The sequence below is a fragment of the Camarhynchus parvulus genome, chromosome 12 (assembly GCF_901933205.1).
Source record: "Camarhynchus parvulus chromosome 12, STF_HiC, whole genome shotgun sequence".
Classification (NCBI taxonomy): Eukaryota; Metazoa; Chordata; class Aves; order Passeriformes; family Thraupidae; genus Camarhynchus; species Camarhynchus parvulus.
Genome location: NC_044582.1, coordinates 18442233 through 18461856, shown reverse-complemented (window position 1 = coordinate 18461856; position 19624 = coordinate 18442233). Strand labels below are relative to the sequence as shown.

General features: G+C 44.7%; 1 protein-coding gene across 4 annotated transcripts in view; it reads right to left on the bottom strand.

The window, feature by feature from the left end:
• The window catches only part of CNTN4 (contactin 4), a 267122-nt gene that overhangs the window by 11114 nt on the left and 236384 nt on the right, over positions 1 to 19624 (bottom strand). For 3 of the 4 annotated variants that reach the window (XM_030956815.1, XM_030956814.1, XM_030956816.1), the window contains 3 exons: positions 3549 to 3724; positions 2348 to 2468; positions 1584 to 1742 (listed from right to left, as the gene is read on the bottom strand). In XM_030956815.1, the coding sequence (XP_030812675.1) occupies positions 1584 to 1742; positions 2348 to 2468; positions 3549 to 3724 (456 nt within the window). The remainder of the gene's footprint in view (positions 1 to 1583; positions 1743 to 2347; positions 2469 to 3548; positions 3725 to 19624) is intronic. The other variant, XM_030956817.1, reaches the window with a different exon arrangement.

Here is a 19624-nt window from a genome sequence, read left to right as displayed (position 1 = left end):
AACCGCAAAGAAGAGAAAGAGGCAGCATTAAACTCCTGTGCTTTTAGCCCAGAAATTCCTGCAATTAAAGAGTTTCTCCAAAATTGCCACAGTTTGGAAACAAAGTGTCACGACAACAGGTTTGGAGGGTCTTTATTTTCCTCTTTTTGAAACACACTGTTGTCTCTGTTTAATGGTTACTGGAACAAAATTAACCTCTGACGGAATGAGCAATCACATCATGGGATTTTTCCCTCTATCAGGAAAATAATTCTCCTTAAAGACAAGCTGGATGACACTGTCTGTCCCTGAGGGATGTCTTTATAGACCACAATTACTGTTGTATATCTCCAGCATGGCAACAAGAGATAGGAATTCATTCTGTTTTCCCTTAAACATTCATGAGAAAAATGGGTGAGTAACGGCACTGACTGCACCCTAAATCTTTGGGTTGCCAAACCTGAAACTACTTAATAAGAGCAGTGCTCTGCAGCCAGGGAAATTGCTTTTCACACCAGGGCCCAGAGCTGGCCAAAGCAGCCCTGGGTGGGAGCTGAGGTGTTACATATAGGTAAAAATCTTATAAAAGAAAGGCCTTGTAAAATCAGGCTTTATTACTTCAGCTGAGCTAATAGCTAGCCTGATAAGTTCCTGTGAGAAACCTGACAGCTTTCATAAGAATAGAATTCTCTAACAGTGAAAATCTACTTATTCCCTTAAGAAAAAAATTATGAAAATGAAAATCAGTTTATATAACAATCTATTATTATGAAAGAATAGAAAGAAACAATAGAAATAGAAACGGAACAAAGAAAAATTAGAAATAGAAACAATCTATTCTTATGAAATTTACAGCTATAAAAATGAAAAGTCTATCCTGTGAGAATCTGTGAAAAAAAAAGATAAAGTATTTAAAAAGAGAAAAGTTTGATAAACATATACCCTAACCATTACCAACCAATAAACTGAGTTTTGAGAGATCATTAGCCAATCAGACTCAAACACAACACCTAATATGAACTAAATAAATAAAAATAAATAAAAATCCAGCTATCCTCTGTTGTGTTGTTTGGAGGGTCCCCAGGACGAGGTGAGAGATGAGAATCTGACTCCAAATTCCCAGAAGGCTGATTTTTATATTATGATATTATATCATATTAAAAGAAATTATATACTAAAACTATGCTAAAGAAAGAGAAAGGAGACATCAGAAGGCTGGACAAGAAGAATAATAAAAACCCGTGACAGACTCAGAGTCCGACAGAGCTGACTGTGATTGTCCATTAATTAAAAACAATTCACATGGAACCAAAGATGCACCTGTTGCTAAGCAACCTCCAGTTCACATTCCAAGCAATCAGATAATTATAGTATTGTTTATAATTAATTATTGTTTATATTAATATTGTTATAATTATTGTTATTATTAATAACTATTGGTTACATTTCTTTTCTGAGTTTCTCAGGAGAAAAATCCTAGCAAGGGGATTTTTCAGGAAATATCACGGTGACAATCCTCCTCGCCCAAGCTGTCCCTCCCTGCAGCCCCTGGGGTGGTTCCCCCTGGGTGGGTTCCCCCAGGTGTGTCCCCCAGGCTGCCTTACCTGTGCTCACTGCCTGCCAGCCCACCGAGAAGGGCGTGCGCGCCTGCACCACGTACATGGTGACGGGGCTGTGGTTGTCTGCCCCCGGCCTCCAGGACAGCTGGGCCGTGCTGTCTGTCACCTCCTCGATGGTCACAGCCTCGGGGGGGCCCGGGGGACCTGGGGGTGCAGGAGAATTGAGTGGCTACTGGAGGAGGAAGAGCCGGGTTCACCTTCCCGAGCGACTGGAGGAGGAAGCGCTGGGTTCACCTTCCCCTCCTGTCTTAGAATCTCTGCTGGTCACAGTGACCCTGAGATATGTACAAGCTTCTTTTTTCCCCAGCCCAGCCAAAGAAGGAGTCAGGATTTTTCTGTTCTCGTTCTCAAGGTTGTTTATTATTTCTTATTTGTAACATTCTTTCTCTGACCCGCTGAGGTCTGCCTGGCAGGTTGTGTTCAGGCACACTGCCTGCCCTCAGGGTGCTGTTATCTTTTTAGACTAAAAACTATGTGTACATTATTTACCATAACTTCCCAATACCTATCATCTATGTTAGACAGTCAGCTTCTACTCTAAACCAATCTAAAAGTGCCACCATCACCCAGAACATGGAGGCTAGGAAGAAGAAGGAAAAAGGACAAGGCGCGCTCAAATTCCTCCATCCTGGGACCCCATGCCCCCATTCTAAAAATCACAAAAATCTATTTTTCACCCTGTGACAAACTAACTGTTATTCTACTTAAATCCTACACCACCACCAACAACAGTAGCAAAATTCAAATACCTCTTACAATCAGGTCTGCAGCAGCTGAGAGCTTGTCCACACTTGTTTGCACCATGCAGACGTATTTCCCTGCGTGCTTCAGCTGGATGCTCCTGATCATCAAATCACCAGCTGAGTCCTGCTGATAAAGTAGGGAAAAGTGGTTACAATTACTTTTTAATGAGCCCCAAACATCATTATCACATGAAGGACACTGTGACTAATGGATTTACTTTATGCTGGCTGATGAAAACATCAGCAGTACGAGCCATGGCCTGTTGAAAGGATGGGAGCCTGCCTGGAAGGCAGGAGAGGGAGCATCCCTAAAATTCTGGCTCCTCCAAGGAGCAAGGCTGGGGGCTGTTAAGCACTTTTCCCATTAAAACAATGTGACAATGCAGGACAGGTTCACTCTGATTGCTCCTTTTTCTCTCTGGATATCCAATTTTTACCCTCTCTGCCATCCAGAGGCCCAGGTTGTGCCTCCATCCCTCCTGCAAGGATAGCCCAGCCCAAATTTGGAGATAGCAGCAGTAGTTTCATGGCTTTGTGTCCCAGCCAGCAATCTGATTGCCCAGCACTTTTGTGCTAAAGATAACAAGAGCAGCACTCTCTGAGGAAATCTTGCATCACGCACCAGCAGTAATTTGTTTTCCAAACGCCAAGCACAGGTCTGATTAACTGTTGAATACAACTAATTAGGTTTCTGGATGTAGTGGATGCTGAGAACCTCTCTCAGTTTCTCTCCAGACACAAAGCATTTGATACATTGAAAATCTCAGGGAAGCCTCGTGGTTGTGGCCTTTGGACTGAGGAATATGAGGAATACTAACAAAGATTGTAATTTTAGCTCTGTGGGTCACAACAGGAGCAGTCACCCCAAAAAGCCATGGCTGCTGCTGTGAGCCCTGTGCATCAATCTGTGAGTTCATCTTTTAATGATTTTTATTTTTCAGGGATAAGAGCAAGGCTTGGAAATTGCATCTCCTTTTCCTTTCAGCATTAAATTTCACTCCTGACAAATGCAAACGTGAGCTGTCACTGTGCCTGAGACCTGTTGCTCTCTAAAACCTCCCTCAGAGCAACATGCAAAACCCTTCCCAGTTTTCTACCTCTGCTGAAAGTTTTCCATTTCTTCCCTCCTTTTTCTTGCTGCCTTCATCCAGTTCCTTCTGTTAGCAGCCTTTTCTGCATGACCCACCTTGTCAGATTTGATACTTACCCCTCCAACCCTTTCAAAGTGGTCCCCATCTTTCTCAAAGTCTATTAGGTGCCCATTGAATGACCAGGTGAACACAATGTCCAGGGAGTGGTCGTGGGACACCTGGCAGGGCAGGACAATGCTTTCTCCAACTGTGACATCCATGCTGAAAGGGGACACCATGACCCGGGTTGGATCTACAAACAACAAACAAAGGGAAAACAAAGGATTATTCTTGGTCTCCTGAGGAGCAGAGACATTGTAGGGCTGAGAGAGATCCTAAGCAGTGATCCCTGAGGAAGGGCCTTAAATCAACAAGTGAATTATTCCAACTTTGGGTTTATCCTTTCTCTAGTTGTTGGGTTAAAACTTTCATTAAACCCTCCAGAATCCCCTTCCAGCCACCATCCTGATGAGGAAGGAGGAAAGAAAAGGCTGGAAAAGAGTGCAGCAGATCTGAAAGGCTCAATTAAAACTTTTTATCAGAGATTCTCTTACTTGAATCTTCTCACTTCAAAGAGTTGTTTCACACATACATTGCTCACCATGGTTATCAAAAAGCTGCTCTGTTGTTCCTAAATTATATGTAAAATCTCCAAAACTGGAATAAGAAGGTTGTCGTAAAACCAGGAGTTTTTAATCTGGCCATACCTGGGAAGGCAAAGATCAGGCAGAGATTATTGTTACTGTGTTTACTGAGAACTGGCCACGCTCTGATGGATGGCTCCACATCTCACATCCTTTCCTTGGGGCCCCCACAAAGAATAAAGGAAAATGCTGAGTGATACCAACAGAACCTCCCACAGCATGGAACCCAAGCTTTGCTGTGTGTCAGGCAGGGGCATTTCAGGAGCTGAAGCAGAAGGGAGGGTCCAAGCCAGGGCATTTCCAAAGGGGAGCCCCAGACCTGGACGTGTGCCGCGGCAGGGTCCGTGTCAGACACAGGCAGCAGCTCCACCCTCGCTCAGGACTAACCCCCTTCTCACAGCTGGAGCTGCACAGCTCCTCCAGCACTGCTTTAATTGTCTATTTTTCACCCCAGTGTGAGCAGGGGTGGCACAGAAAGATGAGCCATGACACATTATGCAGACTCCAGCTCCTCATCTGTGCCCGTGAATTCCCTCTGCCTCTAAAGTTAACATTTCTCTTCCATTTCTGTTGACAAAAATGCAGCAATTTTTTCTACAGGGCCTCAGAGGAAATGAAAAGGGAGAAAAAATATTGCTTGACAATGAGACCAAAAGTCTGAAAATCATACAGAGATAGATATTTTTGCTTATTCCAAAAATCTACTCTGCACAGCTGTCATGCTAAAATAATACCAGCATTATTCAATCTCTGGTACCTGACACCAAAATCTCAACAACTTCTTCCTGAGCCTATTGCCCAACTGCTTAATTCTCTGCTAAAATAATAAAGATACAGCAGCACAGATATGGACTGGGCAGGACTGCTCATGGAAATCCAGGGGATGCAAAGCTGTTCCTGGATTTTCATCCTTATCAAAAGTCTGCAGGAGGTGATGAGAAAGATTTTGTTGCTGTCTAGAGAGATTTCAGATCAAGTCCTCAGGGACTTGGCTGTGTTATCTCAGACAAGTTTAATTTGTCTGTATTTTGTGTTCACTTCTGACCAAGCAGAGGAACTCTTAGAACAACTGTTATGACAATTAATTAATCAATGAATTGATACATTAAATATTTCTCAGGTGTTTATAAACATGAAAGGAATGAAGAATATAAAGGCTATAAATATATAGATATATAATATATAGAATACATAATTTAAATATAATTTTTATATTTATATATAATATATAATATGTAGAATAGAAGATATAATTGTATAGAATTTTAGAATATAGAATAGATACCAGAATATAGAATTCAGGTATGTAATTTGTATTCCAGAATTCTATACAATTACATTGTAGAATATATTAGATATAAATATTAATTAAATTTTCTTTATGGAATATTTATATTCTAGACTATAGTAAGAATATTGTAGGTTATTATAGTTAGAACATTATAGGTTTATATAAAGCTGCAAGAGAGAGTATAGAATAGAAATATAGAAATATAGAAATATAATAGAAGGTTTATATAAATTATCTAAAGAAATGGGTGTTTGCTGGAGGCCAGGGCAGCTCAGCACAGCTCCTGTAGGATCTGTGAGCACCTGGTGCTTCCAAAAACACCTGCAGGTTTCAGGGAATCCTGGAATCATTCAGGTTGGAAAAAACCAAGTCCAACCATTCCTCGCCACTGTCCCCTGTCCCCAGGTGCCACGTGCACACATCAGCCAAATCCCTCTGGGCAGCTGCAGGAACCTTTCCCTGGGGAATTCCTGCTGCCGTCCATCCTGAGCCCGGCCTGGAGCATCGCTGGGGTGGCAGGAGCACCGCTGGCTGTGACACTGGCAGGGACAGGCTGTAGGTGTCACTGAAGGCTCGGGAACAGCAGAGCTCCTTCCCTGCCTGCCTTCCACACCAGCACTCTCAGGAGGATGCTCTCTGTGGGACAGAGGTCACACTGCCCAGTTTTCCGTGGTTTGTCCAGAGGCTCGGAGCGGCCCAGGAGCTCCGGGGGATTGGAGCAAACCCTGCTGGCCACAGCAGCGGCTCTGGGTGCCCAGCCCTCCCTGCTGGGGGCACCGAGGTCACCCCAGCTCGTGTCACCTCCTTCAGTCCCGCCTGAAATCCCGATTTTCCTGCCTCACCTCCCTCGGCTTCCCCAGCCCAGTGCCAGAACTCGGGTCTGGCTGATTCAATGGATTTGGTTCATCCTACAAGAGATTTTAGCCAAGTTTTCTTCCTTCTTTAGAAGAAAGGGAGCTGAGCAGCATCTCCCATCCGTGGGAAGGCTGTGACTGCTTCCCTTCTCCCCTTTATCAGCTGCCCATCATCAGCCACAAGCGCATCTCCCGACACTTTTGGGATGCTGGCATGCATTTTGGGATGCATTTCCAGCTCTACCTCGCAGGCTGCAGCACCAAGGGTGAGGCCTGGGGGTCACAATCTGTGAGGGAACCACCCCAGTGGATGGGGTGTCCATGGGGAGGGAGGATTTGTTTAGGGAAAGCAGCTCTGTGTGTCACATCCATCTGCAGCTCTGCAGGACGTGACAGGGGCTGCAGTGGCAGCACACGAGTGACACAAACCTCAGCAGGGGCTGACACTCACAGATAATGCTGTTTTTTTCCTTAAAAAATAGGTCAGAGCAGCTTTGGAATGAGGCCAGCCACAGTGTCACCGATTGTGTGCCAGAACTGTCACAGCAGAATTCCCTCTGACCAGGGGGGTTTTCCCAGACCAGGTGGACTCAGAATCCTATTCCCAGTTTGGCTCAGCCCCGGGGCTGGGTGAGCAACTCCAGGGGATGGATCCAGCCCAGCCCTGCAGGTGAGGATATCCAATAACAGGAAAGGATATCCAATAAAAGGTGAGGATATCCAATAACAGGAAAGGATATCCAAGGGCAGGTGAGGATATTCAATGGCAGGTGAGGATTAGATAAGCAAAAGAGGAGGAAGAGTGCCAAATGAAGAGGAAGGTTGCTCCAGTGTGGGCACAGACTTGGAGTAATTGGGAATAAAATGAGTTTTCCTCCTCACTTTCTGTCTGACCTTGAGCAAGTCATAAAAGTCTCTGCTGCCTGATTTGCCCAGCTTATAAAATAAAATGGATCAGGCCTTCATTAGAAACAGTTGCAGGTAAGGATATCCAAGTGCAGGTGAGGATATCCAGTTGCAGGTAAGGATATTCAGTTTCAGGTAAGGATATGGAGTTGCAGGTGAGGATATCCAATTACAGGTGAGGATATCCAATGAGTGCTCAGCAGACAGTGGGACCTGCAGTGCCAGCCTGGCTGCTGGAGGAGCACAGAGTGTCAGACTCCAATAAAAGGCTGAACTGGAACATGCTCAGGAGATGCAGCTCCTGTTGTTAAATTGGTGCAATTGAGCATTCAGAGGCAGATTAAACACAGAAGGGATAATGTCAGCATTTCCAAGGCTGGCTGCAGCTAATACCTAAATGCTTATTTAGACATCTATCCCAGCACACAGGAGGAGGTCAAAGGAGAAGGAACAGGAGGGAATACTCGGGTTTTCACATATTTGTCCAGAATAAAAACCCTGAAGAAATCAAAACTGCCCTCCACAGCCCCCAAACTAGCAGTTCTCTCAGACTGTCCTACTTCTAAAGGAAATTTTCCAAATACTTACTCCTTCCTTTCTTCTTCCAGCCTTGCCTTCATTCCATGCTGCTGGGAAGTGAATGGGAATGTTGTACAAGATCCTACAGAATCGTGGCGTAATTAAGGTTGTAAAAGGCTCCAAGATCATTAAACTGATCATAATCCAAACTTCAGCCTGCTCTGAGGTCTGCAGTACCTGTCCCTCTCCCATTCCCTCTTCTGCCTGAGCAGGGAAGGTCTGTTGGAAAAACTCCTGACTGCTGATATTCCTTGTGAGGACCTGGGCAGATAAGCAATGAATTCCAGTTTGATTAACCAGCTAATTACCCGATACTCTCAGATTAGTGTTACAGTGTTAAAGATCCAGATATATTTCTCCTTATCTGCATAAACCATTTCCTGTACCAGATTTTAAGATGTGTTTTTCTTGTAGATGAACTCTAACTCGAGCATTTGGGACTCTTTTTTTTTTTTGAATACCAGCATGTTCACCAATTCATTTTGGCTTTTATCAGCAGGAGTTAATAAATGCATCTCAGATCAATGTCCTCTATTTGCAATGACATTTTACATTATTGTATTGATTCCAAGGCACATCATGTCTGCAGATAATAAAAATCAATCATGGAGGATGTGGTTTCTATGAGCAACCAAAGAATCAAAGTCCAACACATGAAAATACTCAAATGTGCTCTATTTTTTTTTTCTTTCTGTTTGTGAATGAAATACTCATCCAGGACCATAAAGTCAAAAGCCTCTGACACCTGACTGGTGAAACTTCTGGAAGCTTTGAGTGCTCTGTCATCAGAGAGGGGAAAGAGGGAAAGAGTGCAGGAGAGAGGAAAACACAACTCTGAATTAAAGAGATTAAAGCCCAGTGAATGACTGAACACAGAGAGGAATTAGCAGAGCAAATTACAGCTGAATGGACTGAGTACTTCATGGAGCATGGCCAAAATTGAGATGAAAAAGCAATGGGGGAAAGGTTAAGTATTTACAGTATTTGGCCTTTAAAATATCCCACCTGTGAGCTGTGATGAGTCACACGGATGCTTTCAGGAACAGGCACTTGGCTTTTATGCCAATTTATCCCTTTTTCCCCTGCAATCAGCTATTACACACATTCTTAACAGAAGATTCTGCAGCATTTCCACCCTCTGGTGTGTACTATGGCAGTTCAGCCTAATAAAATATAATCCTATTAAAAGCAGACACTATCAGTTTTGAAAAGGGACTTTAGGCCTGGGACTAAAGTCACTTAGCTCTGATTTTAGAAACATTTGTGATTAGTGATTAGAGCTTTCCATGCCATCAGGCAGCACAGATCTGCAGTGAGCCACGGCCCTGTGTTCAGCAGGGATTAGGGGAGGCAGGGATGGAACATCTGACCTTTCCTGGCAGAGCACAGACTCAATTCAGCAGCACACTGGGCTGAGCTGGGCCTTGAGGACATGCTCAAATTGCTCGGCTGAAGGAGGATCCTTATCTTGTTTGGCTGAAATCCCCCCCAGCAGTGTGGGGACATGGGGTTATTTTAACCAGGAGCCTGAGCCCCACTGTCAGGAATTTTCTATGAGGATGGGAAAGTTGTTGTAAGAGGAGATTTTGGCTGTTTCTCCCTGTGATCTCTTTTCCCTTCCAAGAGCAGCAGTTCCCTCCTCAGCTCCACTGAAGAGCTTCCCACAGATGGAAAACTCTCCAGGGCTGATGGCAGAGTGTCCCTGGCAGGACTGGGTGCCCCCAGTGCCCAGAAGGGATGGGCAGCATTCAGGGGATTGCATTCTGCACACCCCACCTGCATTTCTGGGTGGCTGGATAATAAATGAAGGTTATTTAAATCTGCAAACACATCAAGAATAGAACTGCACGGGGGGATGCTGGGGAGGGGTGTGCCATTAGAGCAAATTCAAAGACAAAACATCTGAAAATACATCCACTCCAGTGAGAGTGCAGGGAGTGAGGAGAGGCCCCAGCACTCCACTTTAACCTCCATCTTACCCAGTGCAATGCAATCTGATCAAATCAAGCTCTCTCCATACAATTGTCACAAAGCAAATCACATGTAATGGGCTCTGGAGATGACAATCAAATCTGTCACTCAGGGAAATTTGTTCTTGCTCTTTGCAGCAGGATGCAACAGAGCCTGATTACACCAGGAACCTCAAACATCCTCCTCCAGCTCTGCAGACTGAAATAAAACCCACTTCACTCCAGAGCTGCCTCCAGTGAGAGCTCTGTGTGTGACAAATGATCCAGTGCTGGTGACAATCCTTGTGGATAACCTGGGGAATTCAAGGTGTCACCTCTTGTGGGCCATCGATTGGGACGAGCTGATATCTGTCCTTTCAAGTGTGGAATAATCTACTGTCATTGCAGAAATGATGAGCACCTCGTGGAGAAGGTTAATCAGATACAGCAGAAATCACAGCTAATCTGAGATAAATTGCAACTCACTCAGGGATCAGTCAGTGCTCTCCTGGTGCCACAAACCAGGGGAATTGTGCAGATGGAATTCCCTGGAGCCCATGGACATGGTGCCCAACGACATTTTGCCCCTTGGAACAGCTCACCCTCTGGAGCTGGTTCCTTTATGGTGTTTTTACAGGTTTTTAATAGTGATGATCATAAATCAAAGCTTTCAGGAGGCAGCAGAGCAGCAAAAAGAGAACATCCAGGCACTCAAACTGCAGAATTACAGAGTGGCTGCCACAGCCCTTGCATTTCTAAGGCACAAGTGTGCATTTTAGGCCTTTCCCACATGAATTCTGTGCCTGTTCCCCACCCTCCTCATCAGCACCAACATGTTTGGAATTAGCTGCTGTGCCAGAATAAATCCCAAATTAAGAGTCATTAGGAGCGGATGCCTCTTGAGCTGTCAAACTTAGGGAGCAGCCAGAAAATCCCTGGCTGGACTTTCCAGCTTCCCAGTGAATGATCCCCAGCTTAACCATCCTTAATGTCACCCAGATCAAGGCTTGGCTGTGTCATCCCTGCCTTGGGATAAGCCAGGCTTGGTGTCCAGGACATTTATCAAGCCCCAGACATTCATCCTCCCACCTGCCATTGTGGAAAGAAAACTGGAGGGGAGCACCTAAAACCAGGACAAGTTTTGCTATTTTTCTACTATGTTTGTTTTTCTTTTTACTATTCCCTTTTAACTCGTGGCAAATACACGTTGTCAGGAAGTACCTACAAGTTACAGCCAAACAAAGCACAAGGATGTTCCAAGGAGCTGAGCCGGGCACCAGGGAGGCACAGAAAGCAGAAGCAGGGGTGATTTTAGCTCTGATCCCACAGGGAACGTGTCCCAGCTGCCATGGGGGGCACAGCAGGGACCCAGCCTCTCCAACACCACCCTGAACACTGGGACCTGGTGTCACAGCCAGATGGGAACGACTGAGCTCAACAATTCCATCAAAAAGAGGATTAGATAAGCAAAAGAGGAGGGAGAGTGCCAAATGAAGAGGAAGGTTGCTCCAGTGTGGGCACAGCCTTGGAGTAATTGGGAATAAAATGAGTTTTCCTCCTCACTTTCTGTCTGACCTTGAGCAAGTCATTAAAAGTCTCTGCTGCCTTATTTGCCCAGCCTGTAAAATGGATCAGGCCTTCATTAGGAGCTGTTTTGTCTCCCTGTACCACAGTGCACAGCAGATATTTTTATTTAAGATGAACTTTTCCTTGCTCACAGCAGCGTGAGCGAGCCTGACGCCCAAACACCTATTAGAGAACAAACCCCATGGCAGGGAGAGCAGAACCAACCAAACAAACACTGAGACAGAATTCCCTGGGCCAAGCAGGTCTCATTTGTTTCCTGGCGAAGATGAGATTGGCTCAGGATGCCCTGTGCTCCCTCCTAAGGAAGTGACTCATTCTAATTAGTGGCACAGAGAGAAGACAAACCTCCCTTTCTGGGGGCTGCGCTCCTGCTTTGCTGCCTGCTGCTGATGGCAGGGGCAGGGGGGAGGCAGGATCACAGGTGAAACGAAAATTACAACCCCCAAGACCATTCCTCATTAGAACTGGCTCGAAATCCTCAGCGCCTCCTCTGCTGAATCAATCTTCCCCGCAGAGCATCATTAAAAAGTGTCCCTGACATTTCTGCTGTTCTGTGGCATTTTGCCTCAAATTAGCCAGGAGTTTTCCTTATGTAAATAATTCCAAGGCCAGGACCAAGATCCAACCTAGAAAGACACACACACGGGGAAGTGGAGGAGCAGCAGCTCCACCTCTGCTCTCAGCCTGGTTCCAGTGCCATGCTCTGCACGTTCCTCCCAGACACTTCCACTCGTGGCTCTCTGTCACACGCAGGTTTTATGAAAAATCCTTTCCTTAGGATCTTTTCTCCTGAGAAGCTGAGAGGCCTCAGAAAGGAAATGTAAACAATGATTATCTGCTGCTGTGGAATGCAACAGGTGCATCTGTGATTGGTCTCATGTTGGTTGTTTTTAATTAATGGCCAATCACAGCCCAGCTGTCTCAGACTCTCTGGCCAGTCACAAGATTTTATTATCATTCTTTTCTATTCCTTTCTAGCCTTCTGATGAAATCCTTTCTTCTATTCTTTTAGTATAGTTTTATATACCATTGTCATTTAATATAATATATATCATAAAATAATAAATCAGCCTTCTGAAACATGGAGTCAAGATTCTCATCTCTTCCCTGGTCCTGGGACCCCTGTGAACAGCACCACAGCTCTCTCCTGCAGGGAATGATTTCTTTGTCAACTGCTCAGGTTAGCTCCCAGGACTAATGGATTTTTACAGAGAATTTTTGCTGTGCCCCTAGGATGGGAACTGAAGTTTTCACTGCTGAAATACTGCTGATTTCCTAGATAAACTCCATTCACATATATTCACAACAAACCTGGAAGAAAACACAGTGCCAAACCCTACCAATTGCATTGGTTCTTCATGGCCCGCTTAAAAACTTCAAATGAAAGCAAAGTTCATATTCCAAGTGTGTGTGTGACTGACAAAGCCAGCCAGCCCCAGCCATGGCAGGTCAGTTCAGTGATGAAATTCCATGTATTTCAGAGCCCACCTGCTTCTGAGTCAGGAACATTGGTATTTTGGGATAAAGACAAGAGACTCCTGTCTCCATGTGATCTGATGGGATTGCTCATTACCTTGCACTAGAAAAAGGAGAAGCAGGTGGCAGGAATCCCTGATACTGAAGCACCTCCTGCCTTTCATTCAGCAGTGCTGCAGACACCCCCTGATCTGTCCCAGGCTTTCTCTGGGTGCCACCTGGCTTTTATTATCTGATAGTAACTCTGATAATAACCTGTTGGCAACCCAGGCTCAGGGAGAGCAACTCCCATCAGCTCAAATCCTGCTTCCAAAAGTGCTCCTGAGGAAATCTCAGCAGGGCTGGGATTTCCCCAAACACTGTCCCAGATTCCTGCCTGCAACACTCTCACACCTCCTCCTCCTCCTACCGCAGCAAATGTGCTCTCTAAACACTCCCTCTGTCTCTTTGATGTTAAAAACATCACCCTCGGGCCAGTCTGCTGTGAGTCAGTGATGTCAGGGATAGAAAGTTCATTTTCTTTATTCTGCCACGCTGCTTCCTTCATCCCCACCTGAAGCAGAGATCTCCAGTCATGTTTCGATCATCATCATCATCATCTCCCCCATCCCATCGCACTGAAATCCTGACAGCTGGGGAGAGGTGGGACACCTTCCCCACTGCCACAGCAGCACCATGAGCTACAGCAACCTCAGGTTTTCTCTTTTACTGCTACAACAACCTCAGCTTTCTGTTTCACTGCTTCCCCCTTGAGCATCACCCTGATTCACCCAGGCTTTGTGGGATTCCCATGGAACTCCTGCCTGGAAATTCCTCCCACTGCATGCCTGGAGAGAAGGACAAGCTCTCTGTACCCTCCTCTGGGATAAAAACCAAATTCATCCCTTAGTGCAGGCTCAGAAGGCAGGAATCTCCTTCAGCAAGGAGGAGAATGTTAAGCACAGCTTAAAATGTTCAGTGCAACTGTCCCATTTTCTGCCAACTAGAGCAGCTCCAAAGAGCTAAAAGCTCAAGGAGACAGACCTGAAATTCCTGGTGAGTCCCCTGCAGAGGCACACAAAGCTGCAGGAGCTGAGAGATGGCCCCTCTCAAATACCAGGGTTGGGCATAAGAGAGAATATCCTGAGTTGGAAGGGATCTCCTTCCACTATCCCACTCTGCTCCCAGCCCTGTCCAACCTGGCCTTTTGTCCAGCACAGTGATTCAAATGATTTCTTCTAAAACAGCACATTTTTCATTCCCAGCCTATTTCTCTGTGGGAATGTTGAGGTGCTGCATTGCAGTTCAAATTGATTAAATACTGTAAATTCTGGCAAAAAAAAAAATTGTAAAATGCAAATTCTGGCAAAATCAATGGAGTTCCAGGGATGGAGCATGCACAGCTTCTCTGGGCACCCTGTGCCAGGGCCTCACTGCAGAATAATTTGTTAATTATGATTTATGTCCAATCACACCATAAACTCACACACATTGCATTAACTCAGATTTAGATGTGATCTATGGCTTTGTTTTAGCCACTCTGGGCTTTCATTTGTATTCAAAAACTGACAAATATTTTAACCTTTCTGAAATGCAGCGTGTTATAATAAATTGAAGTGAGTTGATGAAAACTGCTAATTAACCTGCTTTTGTCTCATTAAGAGTCTGTGTTTAACCCATAGGTCATCTCCTCTGCCAGCTGATGTGTGGGTCTGACCTTCAGTGATGAGCCAAACCACCCAGTCTTGTACTGGCCATGGAGAACTCCTGAACCTCCTGCTTTATTGGGAGAGCTCAGAAAAATTCCTAAAACAAAAGTGCTGAGTTTTTAAAGGCTTTATTCTTATCTTTTTTTTTTTTTCCTGTGGTGGGAGAAGTTGCAATAATGCTGACCCTGCAATACATTGTGGGTTTAAGGCAAAAATACAGAACAAAAATACTGGGTTTTTTTCCCCTCTACAGGTTATTCAGACATAATGGTTGAACTTTTCTAAAAATATAATTTTTCCCCACTTTGTGTGCTGAATTAGGTGTATCTACAAGCATCAGCACTTGCTGTGGTGTTGATTCCATTATTTACCTGAGCAATTTTCAGTTGTAAGAGCCTTGATGTGCCTGAAGGTTGGCTGGGGTTGGAAGGACAGTGAGGAGAAAGGAGAAGGTGGTGAGAGGGAAGAATCTGTGGCATTTCCCAGATCCAGAGGCAGCATTTCAAAGAGCTGCACCCCCTCCATCCCAGGCACACAGTACCTGCAGGAGCTGCTCCGTGGGAATGGATCCATTTGAATTTCTGCTTTGAAAAACACCACTCCAATAAGGCTGGAGATTAGTCCAAAAGTGGCACCAGAGCAAGGCAGGAGATCTATGCTTTTTAATATCAAGCTCTTCACCAAGATGACTTTTATCATGTTAATGGCTAAATCACACTGATTGTGAAGGAGCCAAAATGAGGCAATTAGTAAGGGCTGTGACAGCCCCAGCAAACGACACAGGAGCTTTGCACTGGGAGCCAGATGGATATCTTCAATATATTTCTTATTGTCTGCTTGTGGTAATATGTTCAATTAAACTAAATCAGTACTACAGAAGAACCTCTGAATTGCCTGGAAAAAAAAATTAATTGTCTGCTGCAAATTTAATGAAGCTTAACACTTGTGCTATGTTTACAAGTTTTATTTGTTATGAGCAGTAAGTGCTTACAAGAGGAAAAGAAACTCTGAACTGACTTCATTCAGGCAGCCCTAAGAGCAGCCCACTGCTGTTTGATTTTATTACTGGATTTGATTTCATTGACATCTCTCTCTCTCTGCCATTCACTGGTTTTGTCCTTAGAAGCTGACTGGGATTTTTTCTTTCCCCAGGAAGAACCTGAGAGCCCTCTCTGTGCTGTTCATTCACAGTTCAATGTTTGGCCACAAACCTGTGACAGGACATGTCCCCAGAGGGGCCACGGCTGCTCACTCTAACCCTCAGCATCATCATCATCCTCAGGGTGTCACTGACCCTTCCCTGCTCACAGATCACAGCAGGTGTGGAATCACAGAACCCTGGGACACCCCAATGGGAAGGGACCCACGGGGATCATCCAGGGCAGCCCCTGACCTGCACAGACACCCCAAATCCCGCCTGGGCATCCCTGGGAAGGTTATCCCCAAATCCCACCTGGGAAGGTTATCCCCAGATCCCACCTGGGCATCCCTGGGAGGGTTTTCCAAACCCTCCTGGAGCTCTAGGGCTGTGCCCATTCCCTGGGGAGCCTGGGCAGTGCCAGCACCCTCTGGGGATGAATCTTTCCCTGAAACCCAACCCAAACCCCCTGACACAGCTCCAGCCCCTCCCTGGGTCCTGTCCTTGTCCCAGAGCAGGGATCAGTTGTGTTGGACAAGTTCACATTCAGAAAATCAGAGGCCAGTTCATTTGTCTCTGAGCAGCCCAGGGAGGGGAGGCTTTGGGGAGAGCTCAACAGCACAGGAGGCACCTGCTTCTCATTGTGCCACTTCTGTCACCTCAGAATAACCACAGCCCTTTTGCTTCAGTTAACTGTCAGAAAAACAGGGATGCTGACAGGATTCACAACAATTCCATCTTCCTTGGGGTGCTCTGGGGCTGCCCTGATTGTTCTGATGACCGCAGGTCCTCACCTGAACAGGGCTGGGATGAAATCCAGACTTTACCTGTCCTAGGTGTAACAAGCTGGGGGGGGAGGGATGAACCTGCCAGTGCTGAAACTCAACCTGAGCCCCTCACACCTGCACAGGGAGATGTGGGTCAGCACCACACAGCAACCTGGGCTGCCTGGCAGCTGGGACGGGCAGGGAAGTTGCTTGAAAGTCTAAAATCCTTAACTAAACCTGGTGTTCCAAGTGCCAGATGGAGAAGAGCTCCTCGCAGGCTGCAAGGACCCTGAGGCAGCTGCTGGGTTCCAGCAGCTCAGATTCCAGCAGCTCAGATTCCAGCCCCAGCCTCTGCTGCAGGATTTCCCAGCCAGGGAAGAAGAATTTAAGAAGAAGAAGAAGAAGTGAAGGAGATGCAGCAAAGTGCAGCTCAAGCACTGGGGCTGCCAGGGTTGAGGAAGGAGGGAGGGAGGGGCAGGCACAGCTCTCTCATTTATAATCCTGCCTTCCTCGCAGTGCTCTGGGTCATAATTTTACTTAAACCCAGCAAAAGAGCCTTAATTGTGTCCTAGAAATAATTGGTGTCAGTGGAAATAGTCCAATTAGAGAGGAATATTTTCCTTTGCAATTTCACGGGCAAAGATTACGGCTTTCCTTGTCAGTTGTGGGAATCAAGCCTTCGCTGCTGGTTGTGACTCAGAAGTCAAGAAAGGTTCCTCCTAACTTAGAAAAAAGTTTTATTTCTTAAACATGAGAATACATAACATGTTCTCATGAATAAATCAGAGCCTGCATAACTCCATGGCACTGCCTGAGCTTTTTTTGCTTGCAAATCCCTGATTTAGAGATTCTGGAGTACAAGTTCATACTCTAAATTGACTTTTCCTCCATGATTTTTTAAAAAAAACGTATTAGACCTGATAAGAAATATTTATTCATGGCTGAATTACATAAAAAAATGTGTTCAGCAAATGCTAAAACAAAATTTAAGAATAAGGAAACTTCTTTTGATGGTTTCAGAGTTGTGTCTTTATCTTGGTTTTGACACTAGCTGAACACAAAACTCATGTGCTATCCAGGAAAATTACAGAAAGCCCAGAAAATATGGACAATAGTCTGGGATTATTCCTTCAAACTCCGCCTCTCTTTTAGAATCATATTTTATGCTTTCAACATCAGGTGTCACTTAAGCAGGTCCCTTTTTTAAAGCCTGAGGCATAACCAGCATGAATTTAAGATTATGTTGAATGATAAGGAGAGAAAAATAAAGAATTTGCATGACCTTAAACACTGCAGGAAGAAGGCAGAGCTCAGTGGCAGAGGGGCCACTCGTGCTGCAAAATGAGCAAGCACTAAACCCAGACCACGGATGGGTGGGATGGAAAATAAAAAAATGCCTGCAGCATTTTCCATAGGAGCAAAGGGAGAAAGTCAGGGAGGTCTGGAGGGGGCTCCTGGGAAGGGGGACAGTGCTGAAACAGGTCCATAGATTTCAGTGGCTGCTGTAATTTTCCCCTGGTTCATGTTACAAAAACCCCTCAACATCTTAATGTGTGGTTCATTCTTCCTCTTGGGGAAAAAGTTAAAGCCTCACTCCAAGGAATTGATCTCCCAGTTACTCCAAAGTCACTTCAAACTCAACAAAGCTGAGAACAGATGGTAAAATTCACATTTACTGGAATTCACTGATTAAAAAACCCCCAAAACCTAAACCAAACCCCACGGACATGAGGCAAGCACAACAAATTCCAAACAATGGATTTTCAATTCTGATCAAGTGATGATGAAACAGAGACAGCCATGGGTGGCCAGAGGGGACCATCACTTCCCACTGCCACCTTCTGCAGAAGGCAAGTGCTGGGTCCTAAAGGACTGCAACAAACACAGCAAGAATTCCAGGTTTAAAGGCAGCAACGTCTGAAGTCTCTGAAAAGTTACTCGATAATGGGCCCAGAATTTACAGTATTTAATCAATTTTAACTGCAATGCAGCACTTCAACGTTCACACAGAGGAATAGGCTGGGAATGAAAAATGTGCTATTTTATATGAAATAATTTGAATCACTGTGCTGGACAAAATCAAGACTATCAGTCTATTCAAGCGTGAGGAAAAAATAACCTCCTGACATTATCTTTGCGTTCTTTTCCTGCTGAAGTGCTACGGATTCCAGCCAGCAAAAGTTCTCCTGCTTTTACTGCCCTGAGCCCTCCCGTGACAGCCCCGACGAGAGGAGCTCACAGCAGCAGGAAAATGTTAAAGGTGCATCATAATTAAAGAGGCAAATAAAGCCACTGGAAGCTGCCCCTGTCAGGGATGCACCAACGTGACTGGAATTGCTGCACTCCCCAAGGGGAGCAGGCAGGCACCAGCCCCAGCAAGATCAGTTTCAACTGAAATGTATTTAAATCTATGTCTTTATATATATATATATAAATCTATGCCTTTAGATATATATATTTATATTTACATATAGAATATTTATTTTTATATTTATAAATCTATGTCTTTAGATATATATTTATATTTACATATATAATCTTTATTTATATATACAAATCTGTCTTTAGATATATATTTATATTCACATATATATTTATAATTATATATAAAACTATGTATTTTTATATATTTATATATATTTATTTATATTTATATATATAAAAATCTACATCTTTAGATATATATTTATATTTACATATATAATTTATATTTATATATAAAACCTGCATATTCATATATATACACACACATATACATATACATACATATATATATACATATATATACACACACACATATATATATATATATATATATAAATCTATGTCTTCCGATGGATTTCCAGCTGAGCCCACAAAAAGCAGATGTTTGGGAAGGGGTGCCAGCACTGGGATCACAAGCTACTCACCTCCAGTCCCCAAAGCAAGAAGTATTTTTTACTTTGCTGAAATAAAAGCCATTTATTGTGTCTGCTGGGAGCACATCCTGTGTGCCAAGGACCCTCTCACCCCGTGAGAGGAGCACACAGGGCTCAGGTGATCCCCTGGTTTTTAGAAACCCCAGCTGGGTTGGGATGGGGCTCCCTGCCAGCCCTGCTGCAGCTGGGACATCAGCACAGGAGCCTCTCGTGCTGCTCCCCACATGCACAGCTTTTATTGCAGCACTTCCCTGCTCCTCTCCCAGCCTGCTGATCTCCCTGCGTTAAATACAAATGAACTCATATTGTGCAGGCTCTGCCTGTTTACTCTGTTTGTCATTTAATCCCCCTGCTAC